The sequence below is a fragment of the Macaca mulatta genome, chromosome 20, assembly GCF_049350105.2.
Source record: "Macaca mulatta isolate MMU2019108-1 chromosome 20, T2T-MMU8v2.0, whole genome shotgun sequence".
In the NCBI taxonomy this organism is placed as follows: domain Eukaryota; kingdom Metazoa; phylum Chordata; class Mammalia; order Primates; family Cercopithecidae; genus Macaca; species Macaca mulatta.
The window spans coordinates 4,226,389-4,248,344 of NC_133425.1; the positions used below are offsets into that span (position 1 = coordinate 4,226,389).

The following is a 21,956-nucleotide window of genomic DNA, read 5'->3' on the forward strand; positions in this document are numbered from 1 at the left end:
TTGTATTTTTAGTAGAGACAGGGTTTCACCACGTTGGCCAGGAATGTCTCGATCTCTTGACCTCGTGATCCACCCACCTCGGCCTCCCAAAGTGCTGGGATTACAGGCGTGAGCCACTGCGCCAGGTCTGCATAAGGTTTTAATGAACTGGCAGATGGGTGGGGAGAAGGAGTTCATAGAGGTCAGCTTTGCTGGTGTGAGTTGCCTTGGGACGCCTAGGAAGGTACACTAGAGGCTCCGATGCTTGGGTATGGGCTGAAGAGCTGCCCAAGCAGAGTGGCCTGCAGGACCCTCAGCACAGCTGCGAGTGCAGAAGGTGTCAGCCCGGCTGGCGCCTGGCCACCGCTCCAGCTGTCCTCCCCAAATTCCTGCCCTCACAGGTGCCACTGGTGTCAAGCAGCTGGCAGGGAGTCTCTTGCCATTTTTGGGCAATGCACTTCCTGGGCCTGGGTCCTGCACTTTCAACATCCCTGCTGTCGCCCTGCCCTTGGCCCTCAGCCCTAGCCCCTCATAGCTGCTCCTCTGTTCAGAGGCTGTGCTGTGTCCCCCTCAGGCCAGGGTGCCTGGGAGCAAAGGGTAGCCCAGGTCAAGACTCCATCAGGGGCTCTCCCAGCCCACACATAGACTCTGTGCTGTCAGGCAGGCCCTGCCTGGGTGGGTCTGGGGGTGAGTAGAGAGGACTGGCTGTGCTAGGAGTACAAGTGGTGGCATTGCGGGGGCTGGGACACCCGACTGGACCCAACCTGGTCCTGAGTGACTGTCAGGCTGGCCCGAGGCCCTGGGCTGGCTGGCATTTTCCAAGGCCATGCTAGCACCAGGCAGACTGGCAGTGGTGGCGGGCACTGGTGTTCCCTCTGGCAGTGGCCAAGCAGGCGCCCATCCTTTACCTCCCACAGGGCACCTCCTGGTTTCCTGCCTGCCTCCTCCTGGGCTATGCTTTCCCAGTGCCCTGCAGGGCAAGCCATGTGTCTGTGTAGGAGCTCTCAGCTGGCCTCGGTCTCAAGCAGATACCTCATCCCGTCTGGCATAACTGGGCCTACTGCCCGCCTGTAAGCATGTAAGATGCTTGAGAGCAGGGACAGCAGGCATGGGGATTTCCAGACTGCTGGGGTTCAGATCTCAGCCCCACCGCTCAGGAGGTGCACAATCTGAGCCAAGTCCCTTCCCCCTGCCTCTGTTTCCTCATCTGTAAATGAGGAAGAGCAGCAGCTCCTCCTAGTAGCCCCAACATAGAGGTGCTCTTATTGTCATTTTAGGGGAGAGTGAACACACACGGGAAGGCCCCGAGCCAGATGGAGTGGGTGTTTGCACCCTGTGTGAATCCAGCACTCAGCTGCTAGCCACGGGGCTATTCGGCTACCCTCCATGAATATGCGGGGGACATGTGCCTGCTGCCATGGGCGGGGCAGGTGGCCTGGCAGGAAAGTCCTCCCAGGGAGTCTGAATGGACCGTCCCTGCTACCCTGGGCACTCATAGGATGGATGGGGCCAGGGGGCATCCCTGAGCCCCTGTCAGCCACCCATGAAGGTCCAGCCTCTGGGACCCCAACTCATGGCTGTCTGCCAGGCAGGACAGGAGCGGGGCATTCAGGGCACTGTTCTGAGGCGCTGGGCTGAGGGGCCCTGCCGTGAGCACGCAGGCCTTGTGCAAAGGTGGGTCTGTAGTGGGGAGGTGGGCACCACAGGCATCATAGTGTGCCTGTGGGTGTGAGCCCTGTGGGGGGCTTCATGTGTGGGGAGAGAGAGCAGCAGTGGGGTACAGCCTACAATGTGGGTGAGAGGGGAGGCAGAGAGGGAGGGGGCGCAGGGACCTAAGTGCTGGGCTGGCCTATGAGTAAGGGTACCTGGTGGTAACTAACCCTGTAGTCTATTGGCGGCTGGACCTGGCCACAGAGGTGTGGGCTCAGGAACCTCTCTCGGAGAAACCTCTGCTGCCCCTTCCTCATTATAGCCCTCTCCAGACCCCCAGCCTAGCTGCGCTGCCTGGCTTGGCAGGCTGGACTCCTTAGCCAGAGGTGCCAGGAGGGGCTGGCTGGGCCAGGGACAGGCCAGCAGACAGACAGGGTGTGGGACCTTCTGGACGAGGGTGCAGGGGCTAGGGGCTGAGTCACTGTCATCCCCAGCCAGCCTGGTGGGGTCTGAAGGCTCATTGAGGGGTGGTGCCTGTTGTCCAGACCTCCATGCCCGGCGCCTCCCTTCCAGGCCCCCAGCACGGGGCCCCAGCTCCAAGTCCATCCACCCAGCCCCAGGCATGGAGAGCTGCTCCAAGCCCTCCACGTCCCCTTCTCAGCCTCTCCTGCAGTCCCGCCCCCCAACCCTGATCGGTGGCTCCGCTAGTCTGTGATCCAAAGTTAGAGTCGCTGCTGAGGCAGGAGATGAGGCAGAGCTGGAGGGCCTCCAAGGACTCTCAGAGAGGCTGGGCACAGTTGGTCCATCCTCATGTGTCCCTGCCCCTCCTGGAAGGAGGAAAGAGGAGGAAGGGGTGGCTCTGAAGTTTGGGGCTCTGGCCCACTCTGGCAGGCCGAGCCTCCATGAGGACAAAGGACCCCCCGGTGGGGTCTGTGTAGTCTCAGGACTAGACGGGATGACTCCTGGCTTTTGTTGGGACCACCAACCGCCTGTCAGACAGGGTCTGAGATGCTGTCACCTCCACCCCTGCTGTCTGCAACACTCCAAAGCCCTGGTTCCTGCCCTCTCCCCAGCTGTGTTTGGGCTGGGCCTAGGGTGCCTGCCTGCCCCTTGCTGGGGGGACATCTGAGCCCTCTGGGCCTGGAGCCAGGGCCTGAGTCGCTGACAGGGGTGGAGAAGTCTAGGGGGCCTGTCCTGCTGTCAGCGCCCATGATGGATGAGGAGCCAGAGCTAGACTTCTGCCACAGGGAGAGGTGGGGGGCTGACCCCCCAGGGTCTGCAGGCAGAGCCTCTGCCTCTCGCAGCTGGGGTGCCTGGGTGAGGGTCCCCACCCAGCCAGGGGTGTTTAAAGGCCCAAAGGTTGTGGGCACTCCCACTCTGCCTAGAGTCATGGGTGCCTGGGCCTTCCCTGCAGCCCTTTTCCTTCTCTGCCTGACTTCTAAGAGCCTGCAAGGTGGTGAGGGCAGCTCAGGGCTAAGGGTTGTAGAGTGGGCATCTGTGACTGGGGCTAGGGGTCCAGGTGGGGCCCTGGCCGGATACTGGGGTTCTGGAGACAAGGAGGGCTGGGGTGTGGGAAGCCTGGTCTGGGCAGAGAATTCAGAAAGTGAGGGTTTCTGGGGGCTGGAGGTTAGATGCCTGGGCCCTTCCCCATCTCAGCCTCTGGGGCCCCCAGCCTTGAGTCAGCACCACTTTGCTCCCCCAGGGCTGCCCCCGCTGCCTCCTGGCCTGGGGAAAGGTAGTGGCCCCTCTGGCACTGCGGTCAGGGAAGAGTCTCCCATCTCTCCCGCCCTGGGGTGCGTGGGAGCTCTCTGGGACTCCCGATGCGGGGCCCAGGAGAGCTCAGGGCCCTTGCTGTCTTCCAGGCAAGGAGTCTCATCAAGTATCCACTCGGTGGGGAGCACAGACACCCTGCGCTCTGGGAAGAGTCCACCAGGCAGAACATACAGCCCTGAGGAGGGGCCTGGGCTGCCTGAGAAGGGTGGGCAGGTGTGACAGCAGGGGCGGACCTCACAGCAGCCCAAAGGAGCCTGGAGGGGGAGAAGAGGGAGTGGACAAGAAGAGCAGAGTCTGCTGAGGGGCAGGAGGCGAGTGTCATGGAAGGGTCTTTACTTCAGGGACCTGGGGGGTCCTAAAGGTAGGAGGAGGGGCTCCCCCCAAGCCCTGATGCATCTGAGCTTCAGGAGAGAAAGATTGGGGGGCGGAGGCGGTGAGAGGCGGAGGAGGAGATTTCCAGGAAGGGAGGGGAGCCTAGTACTGAGAATGGATGGGAGAGGAGAGGAAGAGGGCGGAGTGGGATCTGCCCCACAACCCCCCAGAGCCCCAGCTCAGACACCTTCCTCCAGGTCCAGGGACCCTCTAGCCTCCACTGCCCTGGCCCCAGACTACTTACCTGCTTTGCCCTCTACCCTCCTGTGACAGCAGGGAGACTGAGACCTGGAGAAGGGGGTGGCATCCAGATTTGGGCCCCTTTGCCCCCATAAGTTCCCCTGCTTCTCCCTGAACCCCACAGGCTTAGAGAGCCCAAATGACTACCGATCCGTTAAAAGCTGGTGGCGGGGTGCTCGGGGAGGGTGGCACACCAGTTCCCAGCTGCTCCAGCACCCCAGTTCAACATCTCAGTTTTCCCACAGCCTATGGCCCCCACCGTGGTCTGGGAGCAGGTGAGGCCTGGCATAGGGAAGGGAGGCATCTGAGGGCAGGGTACAGGGCAGGGAGGAGGCAGGGCAGGAGCAGGGAAAGCTGGGTAGGGGGCAGGTAAAGGGGAAAGCAGTCATCTCAGAAATACCAGAAATACGCAGGGACAGAGCTGAGCCCCAGAGTGTCCCCCAGGCACCCTGGCTGGGGAGAGGGGAAGGCAGGCAGGAAGAAATGGAGCAGGGCAGGGAAGAAAGGAAAGAGAGAAGAAAGGAAAGAGAGAGGGAAGGAGGGAGGGAAGGCGGCTGAAAGCACCCACCTGTGCCCCACAGCCCTCCACCCTCATGGGAAGGGACTGAGTTCCCACAGGCCCGCTGCTTGGGCAGGTTGTGGGCCAGGTGCGGGGTTCTGGGGAGATCCTGGGAGAAGGGTATCCCTCACCTCCCTGTCTCTCCAGGATCTGAAGGGGGTGTGAACCCACAGAAGCCAGGTGAGCCCTGCCCTGGCCCCAGCTCTTCCTGTCTCCCCCTCTTTCTCTCACACTCCTAACCTCACCTCATCTGTCTCTCCAGGATTCAGGGTCAGGCATGGGCTGGGTACCCAGCCAGGTGCGAGCCGTGGGGTCCCCTCCTTGCCTCCCTCCCAGGCCTCAGAGGGAAGAGGCAGGATTGGAGAGTCATTGTGGTGGGGGGATGCACAGGGAGCCTCTCAGGTTTGTTGTTGTCTGGCTTAGTCCAAGGAGGGGTCCAAGAGTCTTGTACCCCCACCTCAGCTGGGACCCCAAACCTTCTCAACTCACCTCTCTCTCTCCCACCAGCCCTTCCACTCAGATTGGCTATGGAGCAGGTAGAGGTGGGAGTGGGGGAGCTGGGAGCCAGGATTCTAGGGGTATCCCTGGGATGGAGATTCCTGAGCCCCTCATCTGATCCCCCTCTTTCCCAGACACTGAAGGGGGCATGAAACCCCAGAACCTAGGTGAAGCTCGCCCAGCCCCTGCCTGCCTCACTCCTCCTAACTCCCTCCTGCCTTCTCACCCCAGGGTTCAGGATCTTCCCAGGTGCTGCAGCCCAGCCAGGTGAGGCGGGGATGTGGGTATGGAATGGGAGGGGCTTGGGGGTGCCTAATCTTTGCCTGATACTGTGGGGGAGGGGATGCAACCAGATCAGCATTTCCAGGTTCCTCTCCAGGCTCCCCCAGGCCTCAGAGAGGGCAGAACAGGTGGGTGTCTCACAGGAGGTGGGCAGGAGGGGAACCATGAGGAGTTCTGATGTCTGGCTTTGTAAGGGGACGGGGCACCTGGGCCTCACCCCTGCCTCAGCTCAGTATGGCTGTGGAGCAGGGAGCCCGGGGCAGGAAGGCAGGGCCCCTTCATCTGCCCATCTCTCTTCCCAGGCTTTGGAGGGGCTGTGAAACCCCAGAAGCCAGAGGCGAGCCCACCCCACCCCTGTCCCAGTGTCCACTTCCCGCCCTCTGTCTCTGTCTCTGCTCGACGCCCCATTCCCCCCTCCTCATGTTCCTCTGGCTCTGTCTCCCCAGGATATGGAAACGGGCTGGGAGCAGGGGCCTTCCCAGTGGCTGGAGCCCAGCCAGGTGAGGACACGTGGGACAGGACCTGGGCTTCCAGGAGGGAGGGGGAAGGGGTAGAGCAGAGTCAGGGAACCAGGAGCTGGGAGAGCTGGGCTCTGGAGGGAGGGCAGGGCTCGGCCACTCTGTCCCTTCCCAGGCCCGGGAGTGGGCGTGAAACCTCCGAAGCCAGGTGAGGCAGAGCCCTGTCCCGCCCTGCCCACTTATATCCAGGCGCCTCTGTATCCCCCAAGCCTGCCCACCCCACTGCTCATGGCCCTCACCTCTGTCTCCCCAGGATTGGGGAGCAGAAGTAGTTTGGGCGCTGGCATTCTTCCAGGGGCAGGAACCCCACCAGGTGAGGGTGGCTGGGCAGGGGCTGCAGGGAGGGGCGGGCAGGAGGGTTCAGGGTCCCAACTCTCATTCTTAGGGGAGGAGCTCTTGGGGTCAATGTCAGCCTCTTTCTAGCTCTCCCCATGCCTGGGGGAGAGGGAGCCTCAGAAGCGGATGAAGGAAGGACCCCGCCCACATACCACCTCCCTGCTATGCTCACCATCTCTCGTCCCTCTCTGTCCCCCTCTCAGTCTGTGTTATCCTCCCCAGGCGCTGGTCCCTCTCTGGCCTGCCAATGCCATTCCTGGGGTGGGGACTCCTGTGGAGGTCTCTGAGTTGCTCCCTGGGCATGCGCCCTTAGAGAACTGTCAGAGCATGGGGCACAGCGGCCCTGGGGTGGTGTTCGGGCCCGCACTACACATGGCCTAGCTCCAGCCTCTGCCTCCCTCGCCCCACAGGCCCAAAACCAGGTCAGGGAGAGTAGGGTGGAGCCGAGGGCCTGGGCTTGCGTCTGGGGGCTCCAGGGAGGAGCAGGCTCCTTTACCTGGTCTCTCTCTCTCTATTCCTGATGTGGGGTGGGGGGTGAAACCTCCGAAGCCAGGTGTGCCTCTCCTTTCCTGTGTCCCTGTCCTCCACTCCCCGCACACACACATCCAGCCCCAGCCTCTGCTTCCTCCTTCCCCTTGGTCTCCCAGGATCTGGTGATGGGAACAGGATGGGAACTGGGGCCTTCCCAGGAGCTGGAGCCCAGACAAGTGAGGGCACCTGGACCACACTGGGATTCTAGGAGGCACAGGGAAGAGCCAGGGGATGTCAGAGGTCCAGAGGGCAGAAAGCTTATTTCTGGGGGAGGACAGGGGATGGGTGGGGTCCGTGAGCCCCTGCTCTTCCCTCCCCTATCTTGACTGTTTCCCCTGAATCTACGGCCTTGTCCCACCCTCAAGGCCTCCCCATATCCACCCCTCACACCCTGCTTTTCCTCCCAGGATACGGCAATGGAAACAGACTGGGAACCCAGCCAGGTCAGGGCCGAAGGGGCTGGGGTGGCTAGGAGGGAGAAGTCAGGGGCCCGGGGCCACACTCTGGGTACCAACGGATGGGCTCTTGGGGTTCATTCATTCACCCAGTCTCCCCTGAGCACCTGCCCCAAGTCAGGCCTCAGCTGGGCATGGAGGACACCCGAGCTGGTCAAGCGTGGCCACGGTCTGGACTCCTAGGTCAAGAGCCAAATCCAGCTTCAACTGCGGTCGGGCCTGGGAGGGAGTTCACAGAGACGGAAAGGGAGAGGGCAGGGGTCACACGAGACAGGAAGGGAGAGGGCAGGGGTCCTGCGAGACAGAAAGCGGGAGGGCAGGGCTCCAGGCCCTAGCTTATTCCCACTGCACCACCATCCACACTCCTGTGTCTGCCCCTCAAATAGGTCCTGCCACTCAAAATGGCTTTGGACCAGGTAAAGAGGGTGGGGACGGAAGCGGGGAATCTGGGGCTGAGATTCTGGGCACAGGTCCAGAGGAAAGGATCCCTCACCCTCTCATCTTTCCCCCAGGCTTTGGAGGGAGTGGAAAACTCCAGAAGCCAGGTGAGCCCCACCCTGTTCCTGTCTCGCTGCCCATTTCCTATGCATCTGCCACTGCTTCCCTAGAGTCCTGGATCTCCCCATTCTCTTTGGTTCTTTCCCGTGGGATTTGGGAATGGGAATGGGCGGGGAGCCGGGGCCTTCCTGGGAGCTGGAACCCAGGCAGGTGAGGCCCTGGAGTTCTGGGAGCATGGAGGTCTTAGGAGTTGGGGGTTACTGATATGGGGGCCTGTCCCTGGTCCTGAGCAGAGAGGAAAGGCTGGGTGGACTAACAGAAAGTCCTTCCCCTTCTCTTCCCAGGCCTGGCAGGGGAACTAAAGCCTCAGAGAGCAGGCTTGCCCCAACCTCTAGCCTCCCAACTTGGTCTCACACAACAAACCTCATTCGGCAAACCAATCCAGGCCTGGAGCGGTGGCTAACACGTGTAATCCCAACAGTTCGGGAGGCGGAGTTAGGTGGATCACTTGAGCCCAAGAGTTCAAGACCACCCTGGGCAACATTCCCAAGCTGGTCTTGAACTCTTGGGCTCAAGCAATCCACCTACAAAAAAAAAAAAAAAAAAAAAAAAAAAAAAAAAACAAAAAAACCTAGGCAGTTGTGGTGGCACGTGCCTGTGGTCCCAGCTACTCTGGAGGCTGAGAGGGGAGGATCACTTGAGCCCAGGAGGTCGAGATAGTAGTGAGCGGAGATTTCACCACAGTACTCCAGCATGGGTGACAAAGGGAGACCCTGTTTAAAAAACAAACAAACAATCTGTGAACCATGCCTGTTCTGAGCCAAGCAGGTGCTGGGGACAGGCCCTCCCCAACTAGGGCCACGCTGGGGCGTACAGTATGAGCTGAGGCTGCCCCAGAGCTGGGCCCTGGGCATTCTGGGTAGGAGGCAGTGGAGGCCAGGGAGGAAAGGAGAGAGTGGCCCAAGCCGCTGAGAAATTGGACCAAAAACAGAGTTTTGAACAAAGAAGGTACCGGCTCCAGCAAGAACTCAGACCTAGCCGGGCACGGTGGCTCATGCCTGTAATCCCAGCATTTTGGGAGGCGAGGTGGGTGGATCACTTGAGGTCAGGAGTTCGAGACCAGTCTGGCCAACATGGTGAAACTCCGTCTCTACTAAAAATACTAAAAATTGGCCGGGCGTGGTGGCGGGCGCCTGTAATCCCAGCTACTCAGGAGGCTAAGACAGGAGAATTGCTTGAACCCGGGAGGCGGAGGTTGCAGCAGTGAGCCAAGATCACGCCATTGCCCTCCAGCCTGGGCAACAAGAGCGAGACTCCATCTCAAGAGAAAAAAAAAAAAAAAAGTCAGACTCAAGATGTGGCAGGAGCTGGAGCTTGACAGTTGGAGGCTGCTGAGGAAAGGAACCCATCTTTCTGGCTGGTTGAAGTTGGAAGTGGGGACACCCCTGCCTGAGGTGGCTGGAGATGGCATCCAGGGCTCCGAAGGGCCTTAACCCTTTCTCTCCTCCACAGGCCCCACTGCTCAAAACGGCTATGAACCAGGTAGGGACGGGGCTTGGGTTTGGGGAGACCCACAGCTAGGGCCCCAGGTTCCTTAGCTGCTCCCTGTCTCTCCACCAGGCTATGGGGGGGCCATGAAATCCCAGAAGCCAGGTGAGCCCTGCCCCGGCTTGTCCCTCTGCCTCCCCAAACCCTGAGCTCTCTCCTCTTATTCATACCCCTCTTGATCTATTCCCCCAGGATTCCAGTACAGGATTGGGCTGGGAGCCCAGCCAGGTGAAGGGGGTAGAGTCTGGGGTTCCGGGGTCCGCATCTGGGCGGCCTCTTCCTCCCAGAGGTGGGATTGGTGAATGATGGGGAGGGGTGACGGGGCGTCTCCAACCCTGGCTTCTGGCTTGGCCCTGAAGGGGAACCATAGGCACTGTATCCCCAGCTTAGCTCAGCCCTCCCTCCCCAATAAGCCCCCCACCTCAGAATGGCCCTGGAGCAGTTCCTGAGGGGATGGGAGGAGCTGGGGTCCGGATGCTGAGGTTCTAAGGTGGATCTGAGTTGGGGGCTCCTGGGTACCTCATCTGCTCCCCATTTTCCCGAAGGCTTTAGAGGGGGCATGAAGGCACAGGAGCCAGGTGAGCCTGACTCTCCCCGGGCTTCTGTCTCCCCAATGTTCAGAGCCCCCTTCCCGCTCTCATCCCCACCTCCATCTGTCCCCCAGGATTAGGGAATGGGAATGGGTTGGGCGCTCAGCCAGGTGAAAGAGGTGGGGTCTGGGGATCTACCCCTGGGGCGTCCTCTCCCTGCCTCCTTTCCCAGTCTCATGGAGGGCTGAGCTGGTGAATACCTGAAGGGATGCTGGGAGGAAGCCTCCAGTATTCCCTCACCTCCACCTCAACCAAACCCCAAATCATCCCACCCTCCTCTCCCCATAGTCTTGACAGCCCAGAATGGATTTGGATTTGGAGCAGGTAAGAGCAGGGGTGGGGAGGGGCTGGGGGAGAACGTGGGTGGGGCCCCTGAGTCACTCACCAACCCCCCATATCTCCTCCAGGCCTTGGAGGGAGTGTGAAGCCTCTGAAGCCAGGTGAGCCCCACCCTGGTCTGCCTCTCCATGCACGCACCCCTGAAGCCATAAGCATCCGGTTCATGCTCCCTCTCCCTCTCCAGGATATGGGAAGAGGCTGGGAGCAGGGGCCTTCCCTGAGGCTGGAACCCAGCCAGGTGAGGACACCTGGAATAGGAGCTCAGGCTTTTTATTTATTGATTTTTTGAGACGGAGTCTCGCTCTGTCGCCCAGGCCTGGGTTCAAACAATTCTCCTGCCTCAGCCTCCCGAGTAGCTGGGATTACAGACATCCACCACCACACCTGGCTAATTTTTGTATTTTTAGTAGAGACAGGGTTTCACCATTTTGGTCAGGCTGGTCTCGAACTCCTGACCTCAGATGATCCACCCGCCTTGGCCTCCCAAGTGCTGGGATGACAGGCGTGAGCCACGGCGCCGGACTGAGCCCAGGCTTCTTAGAAGGAAGGGGGAAGACAGAGAGCGGGCCAGGGGGCCAGGAGGGCAGAGTGTGGGTCTGAACCCTGAGGAATTAAGTGCCACTGTCTGGCCCAGTGTGGCTCTGTCTCCGGAGTGAAGCCTCAGAAGCCAGGCTGGGGAGGGCCCTGGCCCCCCGCCCTGTCTCTAGAGCTGCCCACAGCCGACTGAGCTGCCTCCTCCTGATGCCCGCTCCGAATGCCGCTGTCTCACACCCACCCCATCCCTCCCCCCAGGATATGGCCACAGAAATGGACCGGGAGTCCAGTCAGGTGAGGGTAGCTGGGCCTGGCTCGCAAGGGGTCAGGAGGTGGGCAGGCAGAGAGAAGCTGGGGCCACAGGGACAGAGGGCTGGTGTCTGAGGATCAGCAGCACTGGCTGGAGTTGGTGTCAGTGTCTCTGTCTCTCCTAGGCCTAGGAGCAGGGATGAAGCCTCAGATGCCAGGTGAGGGGACTGCCTGCGTCTGTGGCCCCACCTCCCCTAGATCCTGGCGCTGTAGTTGGTTCCGCGTGGGACTCCCAGGGGAGGGGTGACCCCTGCCTCATGAGTGAGGGGAGGTCTGTAGGAGCACCGAGGACCGAGGGGAGAGTAGGTGGAGGAGAGACTGAGAGCCCCCTTCCTGGGCCCTGCCTCCCTGTCCCCCACTGGCCCAGCCTTACCACTCTTCCTTTTTTGCCCCACAGGCCTGGGAGCTCCAAACGGCTATGGACCAGGTAGAGGCGGGGCTGGGGTTCCAGGAGGTCCGGAGCGGAGGCCTTGGGTCCCTCACTTGCTCCCTGTCTCTCCACCAGGCTATTCAGGGGTTGTGAAGGCCCAGAAGCCAGGTGAGCCCTGCCCAGCCTGTCCCTCTGCCTCCCCCAAACCCTGAGCTCCCTCCCTCATTCATACCCCATCTCAGTTCCACCGGGATTCAAAAGGGGCCTGGGAGCCCAGCCAGTGAGGGGGTGTCGGGCTGCTGTTCCTGTCTCGCTCCCAGGCCTCCAAGGCAGGTGGGCACCAAAATGAGGGAGGAGAGGTGGCTCCAGGATCCCTGGTTTCTGACTTGGCTCTGAAGGGGGATCCAAAGGCCCTTCGCCCTCTCCTTAGCTAGAATCCCAAACCCCCTGCTCACCCCTCCCTCCCCACAGGCCCCTCAGCCCAGAATGGCTACAGAGCAGGTACTGGGGGGCTGGGGTTGCTGGGAGTGCAAAGGAGGAGAGAGGTAGGGGCCTGGGTCTCCCCTGACACTGTTCTGAGGGTTCTCTCGGGGGCTTCTGCAGCCTTAGAGGGGGTGGAGTCTGGAGAGGAGGTGGCACAAGGTGGACGGAGGTGCCGCGAGCTCCAGTTCCTAAACTGAGAGGAAAGGGGGGCCAGGCTCCAGCCCCCTTCTGTACTCCAGCCTCTCCCTGTACCGCCCCCACAGGCCCTGCAGTTCCCACTGGCCATGAACCAGGTAGGGTAGGTTGGCGTGGGCACCGGGTAGGGGGGCAGATGCTGGGACTGCAAAAGGCCCCTCAGTAAAGGGTGGACCATTGGTCTCTCACCTGCTCGCATCTCTCCAGGCGTTGGAGAGGGCATGAAACTTCAGAAGCCAGGTAAGCCCTTCCCATTCCTCCTCACTCTCCCTGCCTGCAGAAACTGCCTACCCTTCCACTCTTTTCCCCTCCCAAGCCGCACCCTGTCTCCCCAGGGTGCAAGAATGGGCTGGGGCTGGAGCCTTCCTGTGGGAAGGAGCCCAGCCAGGTGAGGGAGGTTGGTGGGAACTGGAGGAGAGGGGAAGGAGGACGGGCTCCAAGGGGCAGAGGTAGGTCTCAGAAGGGGAGGGGTGGGGTCGGCCTGTCCATCATTCTCCATGGGTCTCTGGACTGGGAGGGAGCCAGAAACCTCCAAAGCTAAGTTCCTCTCTGCCCCTCTTCCTGCCTCCTCCAAGGTCCCTCACTCCAAACCCGCCCTCATGCCCTGCTCTCCCTCCCAGGATACACACCAGGGACCCAGCTGGGGCTCCTGCCAGGTGAAAAGGCGCGGCTAGGGGAATCAGCAGGGGAGAGAGGGGTTCACTACACCCCTGGGGTGGACTGGTGTCTGAACTGGCCTCTTTCTCTCTCTCCCCAGGCCTGCGAGGGACTTTGAAGCCTCAGAAGCCAGGCGAGTGGGGGACCCCTGGCTCTGCCCCACACCTCCTTCTGCCTCTCAGCCCTTCTAGCCCCTGCCCCCAGTGTTGCCACACTCATCTCTGCTTTCCCTCTCCAGGATATGGCCATGAAAATGGGCCCCAGCCAGGTGAGGCCACTGGGACCAGGGTTGGGGGCTCAGGAGGAAGGGAAAGGGAGGCTGCTGAAGGATGGATGGGCTCGTGGACCAACACCAGGAGCCCCATCCCTGACAGATCCCTATGTCCCTCTATGCCCTGCCTGGATTCCCAGGTCCCCCCAGCAGGGTGTGGCCCGAGGGAGCTGGGCTTTTTCCAGCCTGGCTAATGTCCCCCTTAGGTACTGGGTCTGCCCTAGAAGCCACTAGAGGCCGGTAGCTTGGCCAGGCCAAGGCCTCCTGGGTGGCGTCGGTGAGGACTGGCCTGGAGCATAGCTCCATCCCTCCCTTCCTTCCCATCTTAGGTCCCTGCAATGCGAGGGTCGCTCTGAAGCTCCTTCCCAGGCTTCCCACTCCAGGGGTCCCTTCGGACAAAGAGGGTGGCTGGGGCCTGAAATCCCAGCCCCCACCTGCAGTGCAGAATGGCAAGTTCCCAGATCAGTGTGGAGTGGGGGTGCCTGGGGAGCACTGGGAAGCACCTGGCCGCCATGTCCCACTCTGTCCTCGGACGCCAAGGTTCAGAGAGGGCAGTGACTTGTCACACAGTGATCTGCTGACGAGAAGCCCGAACTCTTTCCCTGGGACCCCATGTATCCCCCAGTATGGGAGCCCTTTCAATCTCTGCCCCATGGCATCTGCAGCCTCTCAAGCCCTGGGCTGGGCTCACTCCTGCCCCTGACTTTCCTCCTAGCACCGATGCCAGCCATCCAGTGGGGACTGCAACCTCAGAAAGCAGGTGTGAGTCTGTCTGCCCCCAGGCCCCACATCCCAGAGGGACAAACTCTCAGCTAGGTCTGTCCTCTATCCCCACCCCATATCAGGGTCACTCCTCCATCACCCTTGTTCCCTAGGCTGCCTCAGCTATTCAGGCACCCTAAGGCCAGGAAGTCCCTCCCCGAGTCTACCCTCTTCTACTCTCTTGCTCCTTTTTTTTTTTTTTTTGGAGATAGTCTCGCTCTGTCGCCCAGGCTGGAGTGCAGTGGTGCAATTTTGGCTCACTGCAAAATAAGCCTCCCAAGTAGTTGGCATTACAGGCACGCACTACCATACCTGGCTAATCTTTGTATTTTTTGTAGAGACGGGGTTTCGTCACATTGGCCAGGCTGGTCTCGAACTCCTGGCTTCAAGTGATCAGCCCGCTTCAGCCTCCCAAAGTGCTGGGATTACAGGCGTGAGCCACCACGCCCAGCCTCTTGCTGCCCTCTGTTTCTTCTGGTTCCATTCCCTGTGGACACAAAAAGTCCCTGCTTCCCCTCCAGAGTCCCTAAGGTCCATCTTTGGCCCCCCAGGAGTCAGGGGAGACCTGGATCCTCTGCACTGACCTTCTTTCTCCTCACAGGGCACCAGCCTCCAAATGGCTATGGACCAGGAGCAGAACCGGGTGAGGAGGCCCTTCCTGGAGTTCCTCCCCTCCCTTCCCCTCCTCTTCCCTTCTCTTCCTTCTGGCATCCCAGGAAGAGGGGAGGCCAGGGCAGTGGCTCTCGCTGACCTTCATCTCTGAGTCACAGTTTTCTCTCCCCCAGGTTTTAATGGTGGCCTCCAGCCACAGAAAATTGGTGAGTCCTCCTGGGCTCCCCCATGTCGGGCAGAAGCTGGCATCTCCCTCATGCCTGAGTCAGTCTGTTTGTTTGTTTGTTTTTTGAGACAGAGTCTCGCTCTGTCGCCCAGGCTGGAGTGCAGTGGCGCGATCTCGGCTCACTGCAAGCTCCGCCTCCTGGGTTTACGCCATTCTCCTGCCTCAGCCTCCTGAGTAGCTGGGACTACAGGCGCCCGCCACCGCGCCCGGCTAATTTTTTGTATTTTTAGTAGAGACGGGGTTTCACCGTGGTCTCGATCTCCTGACATTGTGATCCGCCCGCCTCGGCCTCCCAAAGTGCTGGGATTACAGGCGTGAGCCACCGCGCCCGGCCAACCTGAGTCAGTCTGTCTGTCCGCATCCCCCGTCTATGAGCTGGTCACCTGGCCCTCCTGATGCTGTCCCTGTTCCACTAGCCTGTCCCTAGCTCCTCTCCAATCTCTGTCCTGCAGGTGTTGGTTATGGGAATGCTGTCCTGGGAGCCAGGGTCTTCCCCGAGGCCCACCCACAGCCAGGTGTCTGGGGAGCAGGGGTGGGGGTAGGAGAGTTGGGCTTAGAGCCCCAGCCTGGCCTCTGACACCCTCTTTCCTCCTCCAGAGTTCCCTGGGGCCAGAGGTTTTAGGAATGGTGAGTCAGACCCAGGGGACAAAGTGCAGTGGGGTTGGGGAGACAACAGCCCAGGGGCTAGGCAGGAATGACCAGAGTCTCTTGCAGGGGATGAGGCAGAAGCTCTGGTGTACCCCAAAGCAGGAGCTCCAGCCCCTGAAGGAAATGGTAAGAAATGAGCCTTCAGGGAGCAGAGCCAAGTCCAACAGGGGCCAGGGGATCCCAGCTCCTGTGGGCAACGGTGCCCATGCCAGCTTTCCTCCCCACAGTGCAGGCCCGGGTGCTGTGGGACTCTCGCTGGCCCACCCTTCAGCGGGGGGCTGGCTTGAAGCCTGGATATCAGGCTGGAGGTGAATATGCTGAGGCCAGGAGCCAGCCAGGTAATGGGATGCCTGGATGAGTGTGTTGGAGCCATTAGAGGTGGCTTCAGGGAACTGGGCCCTGGGCCCAGGTCTACCCACAGCCCCACAGAGATGGAAGGTACAGCCCTCTTGGTGGAGGGGATACAGTGAGTGGGAAGAGGCCAGGAGGGCATAGGCAGGAAGGAGCAGGAAGGAACGGGGCTGGAGGAGAGGCCAGCAGAGCCCAGGACCCTGAGAGCCAGCCCGGACACTGGACCAAGAAGGGGAGGTGATGGAGCTGGGCCATCAGGGACTCAGTTCTCCACACTCTGTCCCTCTCCCCACGGTCCTCTGAGAAGCTGAGGCAGAGCTGAGCCCTGGGTCCTCCGGAGAGGGGGGGTCTCCCAGAGCCTGGGTTGAAGCTTGGGTGGACGGAAGCTCTCTGGTGACCCAAGTGCCCCTGATCTGTCCGTCTGTGCTGTAGGGGGCCCTGAGGTGAAGAGAGGCAGCAATGGCCAGCTGGGGAATGGCTACGGAGGTAAGAGGGAGGTGCAGTGGCCGAGCCACCTGCCCAAAGGCCCCCCATGGTCACCCCTCCAGCCGCACTGGGGGACACCCAGCCATTGGGAAGGATAGCAGATTCTGCCACCTGTAGGTGGCTGCTGAGTGACTGACCCCAGAAGCTCAGATCCCTGGGAGGGGAGGAGGGGCAAGGCCTCACCAGGGCCCCACCCCTCCCTAGCCTGGCTCTATCTCTTCCCAGGCCACTGCCCTCTGGGGAAATGCTGAGCACTGCAGTGCCCCTGCGGGTCCTGAGGGCGTCTGCCTCACACCTTAGCCTGCCCAGCAATGAAGACAGACCCTCGGGCTTGGAGTCCGGTGCCTCCTGGCCGTCGACCTCCTCCGTGCTAGCACCACAAACACGCTTCCCTGCTTGCCTCTGCGTGCTATGCAAGGGGCTTGCTGACCAGGGTGGGAGTGGCATGGGCCTGCAGCCACTGCCCAGTACCTCATTCATTCATTCGACAAACATCAATGAGGCCATGTGCCAGGGACCATGTTCCCAATAGGAGAAACCATGAGAAGCAAACAGACTCCATCGACGCCTGCCCTCAGGGAGGGCATCACTTGGTCACCGCCTAGTGGGGGAACCACATCCAAGTTAGGGGACTTATGCATGGAAAAGAACACTTCATTCTTTGCGTTTTAATTTATAATCGATTTGTTAAAGTTGTTAGATAAAAATCTCATTTTCCTTAAGCCTTTATAGTGGCCTTCCAGATATGGTATTGACTAATAATTTGGAAAATTATAAAATTCACTTTCACATTTTTTGATGAATGATCATTAGATTATAAATTTCACAGCTTGGCCAGGCATGGTAGGTCACACCTGTAATCCCAGTATTTTGGGAGGTTGAGGTAGGAGGATTGCTTGAGCCTACAATTTTAAGACCAGCCTGGGCAATATAAAAAATAAATAAGTAAATCAAAACAAATATGAATTTCACAACTTGACTTTTCCCTAAATATTTTGCATGCCTTAAATGCATGCCCCATCTCTATAAAAAATAAATAAGTAGGCCGGGCGCGGTGGCTCATGCCTGTAATCCCAGCACTTTGGGAGGCCAAGGTGGGCGGATCACAAGGTCAGGAGATCAAAACCATCCTGGCTAATACGGTGAAATCCCGTCTCTACTAAAAATACAAAAAATTAGCCGGGCATGGTGGCGGGCGCCTGTAGTCCCAGCTACTCGGGAGGTTGAGGCAGGGGAATGGCGTGAACCCAGGAGAAGGCGCTTGCAGTGAGCCAAGATAGCGCCACTGCACTCCAGCCTGGGCGACAGCATGAGACTCCATCTCAAAAAAAAAAAAAAAAAAAAAATAAATAAATAAATAAATAAAAATATTAATTTCACAGCTCAACTTTTCCCTAAATATTTTGCATGCCTTAAATGCCTGATTAACAAAATACCCTTAGACATCTCAAATAACAATTAGAAACATAATCGACTCGACTCTTTTTTTTTTTTTTTTTTTTTTTTTTTTTTTTTTTTTTTTTTGAGACGGAGTCTCACGCTGTTGCCCAGGCTGGAGTGCAGTGGCGCGATCTCGGCTCACTGCAAGCTCCGCCTCCCGGGTTCCCGCCATTCTCCTGCCTCAGCCTCCTGAGTAGCTGGGACTACAGGCGCCCGCCACCGCGCCCGGCTAATTTTTTGTATTTTTAGTAGAGACGGGGTTTCACTGTGGTCTCGATCTCCTGACCTTGTGATCCGCCCGCCTCGGCCTCCCAAAGTGCTGGGATTACAGGCTTGAGCCACCGCGCCCGGCCCCCTTTTTTTTTTTTTTTGAGACGGAGTCTCGCTCTGTCGCCCAGGCTGGAGTGCAGTGGCGCTATCTCGGCTCACTGCAAGCTCCGCCTCCCGGGTTTACGCCATTCTCCTGCCTCAGCCTCCCGAGTAGCTGGGACTACAGGCGCCCGCCACCTCGCCCGGCTAATTTTTTTGTATTTTTAGTAGAGACGGGGTTTCATTGTGTTAGCCAGGATGGTCTCGATCTCCTGACCTCGTGATCCGCCCGTCTCGGCCTCCCAAAGTGCTGGGATTACAGGCTTGAGCCACCGCGCCCGGCCTTCTTTTCTTTCTTTCTTTTGAGACAGGGTCTCTTGATCATAGCTCACTACAGTCCCAATCTCCCAGGCAGGCTCAAGTGATCCTCCTGCCTTGGGCCCCTGAGATGCTGGGACCATAAACACATGCCAACAGGCTCAGCTAATTTTTAAAATTTTTAGTAGAGACAAAGTCTCACTATGTTACCCAGGCTGATCTCAAACTCTAGCTCGAGTGATCCTCCCACCCAGACCTCCCAAAGTGCTGGGATTACAGGTGTGAGCCACTGTACCTGGCTAAATCTTTATGCTCTGAGTTGAGCCCTTCCAAATGCAAACGTCTTCTTGCAAGCTGGTTCACTGATGGGATCTGGCATTCCTATCTGGCACCTAGCTCTTATTTTCTTAGTCCGATTTATGATAATGGTATTTGGGTGTAGACCAAAGACTTATCTCAGTATGCACAAGGTTTTGGGTTGATCAACATTCAGGAGATTCTGTAAATAGTACTGGAATTCCAGCCTCATTTTTCTTGACTACTTCATCTGATTTACTCTATTGGAGAATCATAGACTTTTGCTTTTTCACAGAATTACTGATTCTTTAAAAATATTCAGCTGGGCTCAGTGGCTTATGCCTGTAAACCCAGCACTTTGGGAGGCCAAGGCAGGCAGATCACCTCAGGTCAGGAGTTCGAGACCAGCCTGGCCAACATAGAGAAACCCCATCTCTCCTAAAAATACAAAAATTTACCAGGCGTGGTGGCAAATGCCTGTAGTCTCAGCTACTCGGGAGGCTGAGGCAAGAGAACTGCTTGAACCCGGGAGGGAGAGGTTGCAGGGAGCTGAGGTCTCGCCACTGCACTCCAGCCTGGGTGACAGAGGGAGACTCTGTCTCACAAATAAATAAAAAAATAAAAATATTCAAACAATCTTGTCTTTCTCTGCACAGCATGGAGTAAACCACATTCCAAGGTTTTTCTCTTTACTGTAGAATAGGATTAGGAGCCAACATCTGCTCAGTGGCCACTGACCAGACTCTCAGGGCAGTGGATGATATCCCTTAACACCAAGAAACACTGTTGTAATATTGTTTTAATTGTTCTTATAAACGTCTCCACCAGGTGCAGTGGCTCACGCCTGTAATCCCAGCACTTTGGGAGGCTGAGGCAGGAGGATTGCTTGAGCCCAGGAGTCCGAGAGCAGCCTAGGCACCATAGTGAGACTCCCATCTCTTTTTTTTTTTTTTTTTTTTTTTTTTTGAGATGGAGTCTCACTCTGTAGCCTAGGCTGGAGTGGCACAATCTCGGCTCACTGCAACCTCTAATTTTTGTATTTTTAGTAGAGACAAGGGTTCACCATGTTGGTCAGGCTGGTCTTGAACTCCTGACCTCGTGATCTGCCCGCCTCAGCCTCCCAAAGTGCTCGTGATCTGCCCGCCTCGGCCTCTCAAAGTGCTGTGATTATAGGCGTGAGCCACCGCGCCTGACGACTCCTATCTCCCCAAATAAAAAAATTAGCCTGGCAGGGTGGCGCATGCCTGTAGTCTTACTTGGGAGGCTGAGGTGAGAGGATTACTTGAGCCCAGAAAGTCGAGGCTGCAGTGAGCCATGATGGCGATACGCACTCCAGCCTGGGCGAAAAAGCAAGATCCTGTCTCAAAAAGAAAAAGTTTCTATATTCCAATTTTGAATAGATTGACCATTTTATCCTTTTTGTTCTGAGCTACCAGATTCTCACCCATCTATCATTTACAATGGTTCTTAGGAACTTGAACACAAACACTAAGTATATTATCACCAAACTTTGCTTTTGAATTGTGATACCGTTTTATCTTTCTTATAAGATAACTGAATGGAAATCTGTGTACCATGACCCATCCACACAGGATCCTCATACCTGAGTTGCAATGGGTAAATAGCAACGAGAGGACAATCTCACACTCCAAATTGGTGGCGTCGCGGGGCGGGCGCGGTAGGTCATGCCTGGAATCCCAGCACTTTGGAAGACAGGCCGGCGGATCGCTTGAGCCTTGGAGCTCCAGATCAGCCTGAGCAACATGGTGAGACTCCATCTCTACACAAAATATAATAATTAGGCCGGGCGCGGAGGCTCACGCCTGTAATCCCAACACTTGGGAAGGCCGAGGCGGGTGCATCATCTGAGGACATGAGGTCAGGAGTTCGAGACCAGCCTGGCCAACACGGAGAAACCCCGTCTCTACTAAAAGCACAAAAATTAACCGGGCATGGTGGCGGGCGCCCATAATCCCATCTACTCAGGAGACTGAGGCAGGAGACTCGTTTGAACCCAGGAGGCGGAGGTTGCAGCTGAGATTGCGCCAATGCACTCCAGCCTGGGGGATAGAGCAAGACTCCATCTAAAAACAAAAAAAAAAATTTTTTTTTAATTTAAAAAGTATAATAATTAGCCGGTGTGGTGGCGCACGCCTGTAGTCCCAGCTACTTGGGGAGGCTGAGGCAGGAGAACTGCTTTAGTCCGGGAGATCGAGGCTTCACTGAGCCGTGACCGCATCACTGCACTTAGCCTGGGCGCCAGAGTGAAACTCAGTCCCCAAAAAAGCCACCTAAAAATCAAACAAAAAAAACAAATCTTTGAGCCGAGGCGCCTCGGGATCGCAGCGAATCTGCAAACCCTCAGGCCAAGTGGGGGCGCTCACTGCGCGTGTGCAGCGCCTGGTCTCCAGGCTAGTTGAGGGCGGGGAGCAGCTGCGACACCTGGGACACAGCAATTGGCTGGGACCAGGAGAGGGCGGGAAGAACTTGGAGGAACGCGCTGATACCTCTGATTGGCTGCCAAGGGTAGCCCTTGCCAGCTGCCGGGACGGAACCGTAGGCCGCGAGCGCACTGGCCCCTGGTTGGTTGGAGTGCGGCGGCGGGCGTCTGCCATTGGCCGGGCCGGTCGGAGCGAGGCGCGTGGCCACCTCCAGAGGTACGAGGTCAGGGCGGGCGGCACGCTTGGGAGCCTTGAGGTGGCGGCCGCAGCCAAGCTGGCGGCGCGACTGTCCCGCTCCAGCTCGCACCCGCGGCGCGCCCGCGCCCACTCGCGACTGGGCCGGGCCCGCTCTACGCTGCCGCCAACCCCGCTACCCGCGCCGTCTCTGCCGCACCCGCCGTTGCCCGGCCTGCCGCCCAGCCTGAGCCCCGGGCCGTCGCCGCCCTCCATGCTCTCCCTGGCTGAGCTGCCGCCGCTTCCCGCGCTCCCGCTGCGGCCCGAGCCGCTGCTGCCCTGGGGCCCCAGCGCGTACCTGGCGCTACCGGAGCTCCCGCCCGAAGCCTGCGCACCCGCCCCGCCCCCCGCCGCTCTCGCACTGCAGGACCTGCCGCGCCTACCTGCGCCCGCGCCACCGCCCGCGCACCTGCCGCTGCCTCCGCTGCCCGAGGCCGCCGTCGCCGCCGTCCCCGGGCCCGTGGGCGCGCGCGGCCTCCCGCCTCTGGTCTCCGAGCCGCCCCCGCAGCCGCTGCCTCCGCTGCCAGCGCGACCCTCTCCTTTCAGCCTACTGGCGCCCCCGGCGACCCGCGACATGTGGCCGCTGCCCGCCTTCCCTTCGCCCCCGCCGCTGCATTTTTTCCTGTCGCCACCCTTCTGACCCGGCCCCTCCCGCGGCGGGTGAGTAGGCAGCCCCCGACAGGGCCAGTGCCCCTAGCCACCTTCCCCGAGCATGGATTCAGAGGACTGGGGTTAGAGCCCAGTTTGGGGAAGAGAGAAGGGGAATCGGAAGCAGCCTAGGTTTGCTAGAGACAGAAGCGAGACTTTCTCTACCAAATAGAAAATAGACTCGTCTAAAGATTCGG

The 21,956-nt window shown here is 59.0% G+C and overlaps 1 protein-coding gene across 6 annotated transcripts; it reads left to right on the plus strand.

The window, feature by feature from the left end:
* Positions 1–171: 171 nt before the first annotated feature.
* On the plus strand, positions 172–17,085 carry GREP1 (glycine rich extracellular protein 1). 6 transcript variants are annotated; one of them, XM_077985327.1, is made up of 33 exons: positions 172–3,082; positions 3,332–3,364; positions 4,260–4,289; positions 4,721–4,753; positions 4,836–4,871; positions 5,303–5,338; positions 5,800–5,853; positions 6,125–6,184; positions 7,146–7,181; positions 7,580–7,609; positions 7,706–7,738; positions 9,204–9,233; positions 9,312–9,344; positions 9,432–9,467; positions 9,785–9,817; positions 10,118–10,153; positions 10,237–10,269; positions 10,353–10,406; positions 10,961–10,996; positions 11,137–11,169; positions 11,409–11,549; positions 12,267–12,299; positions 12,817–12,849; positions 12,955–12,984; positions 13,317–13,454; positions 14,351–14,392; positions 14,535–14,567; positions 15,040–15,104; positions 15,187–15,214; positions 15,302–15,361; positions 15,463–15,573; positions 16,019–16,072; positions 16,298–17,085. In XM_077985327.1, the coding sequence occupies exons 1-33, from the start codon at positions 2,638–2,640 to the stop codon at positions 16,321–16,323; spliced, it is 1,944 nt and encodes a 647-aa protein (XP_077841453.1). In that variant the 5' UTR covers positions 172–2,637; the 3' UTR covers positions 16,324–17,085. The 6 variants fall into 6 exon arrangements, with proteins under 6 accessions (XP_077841453.1, XP_077841454.1, XP_077841455.1 ...); XM_077985328.1 differs by lacking the exons at positions 15,040–15,104; positions 15,187–15,214; positions 15,302–15,361 and adding an exon at positions 9,904–9,939; XM_077985329.1 differs by lacking the exons at positions 10,353–10,406; positions 15,040–15,104; positions 15,187–15,214; positions 15,302–15,361 and having other exon boundaries at positions 11,517–11,549.
* Positions 17,086–21,956: the final 4,871 nt, after the last annotated feature.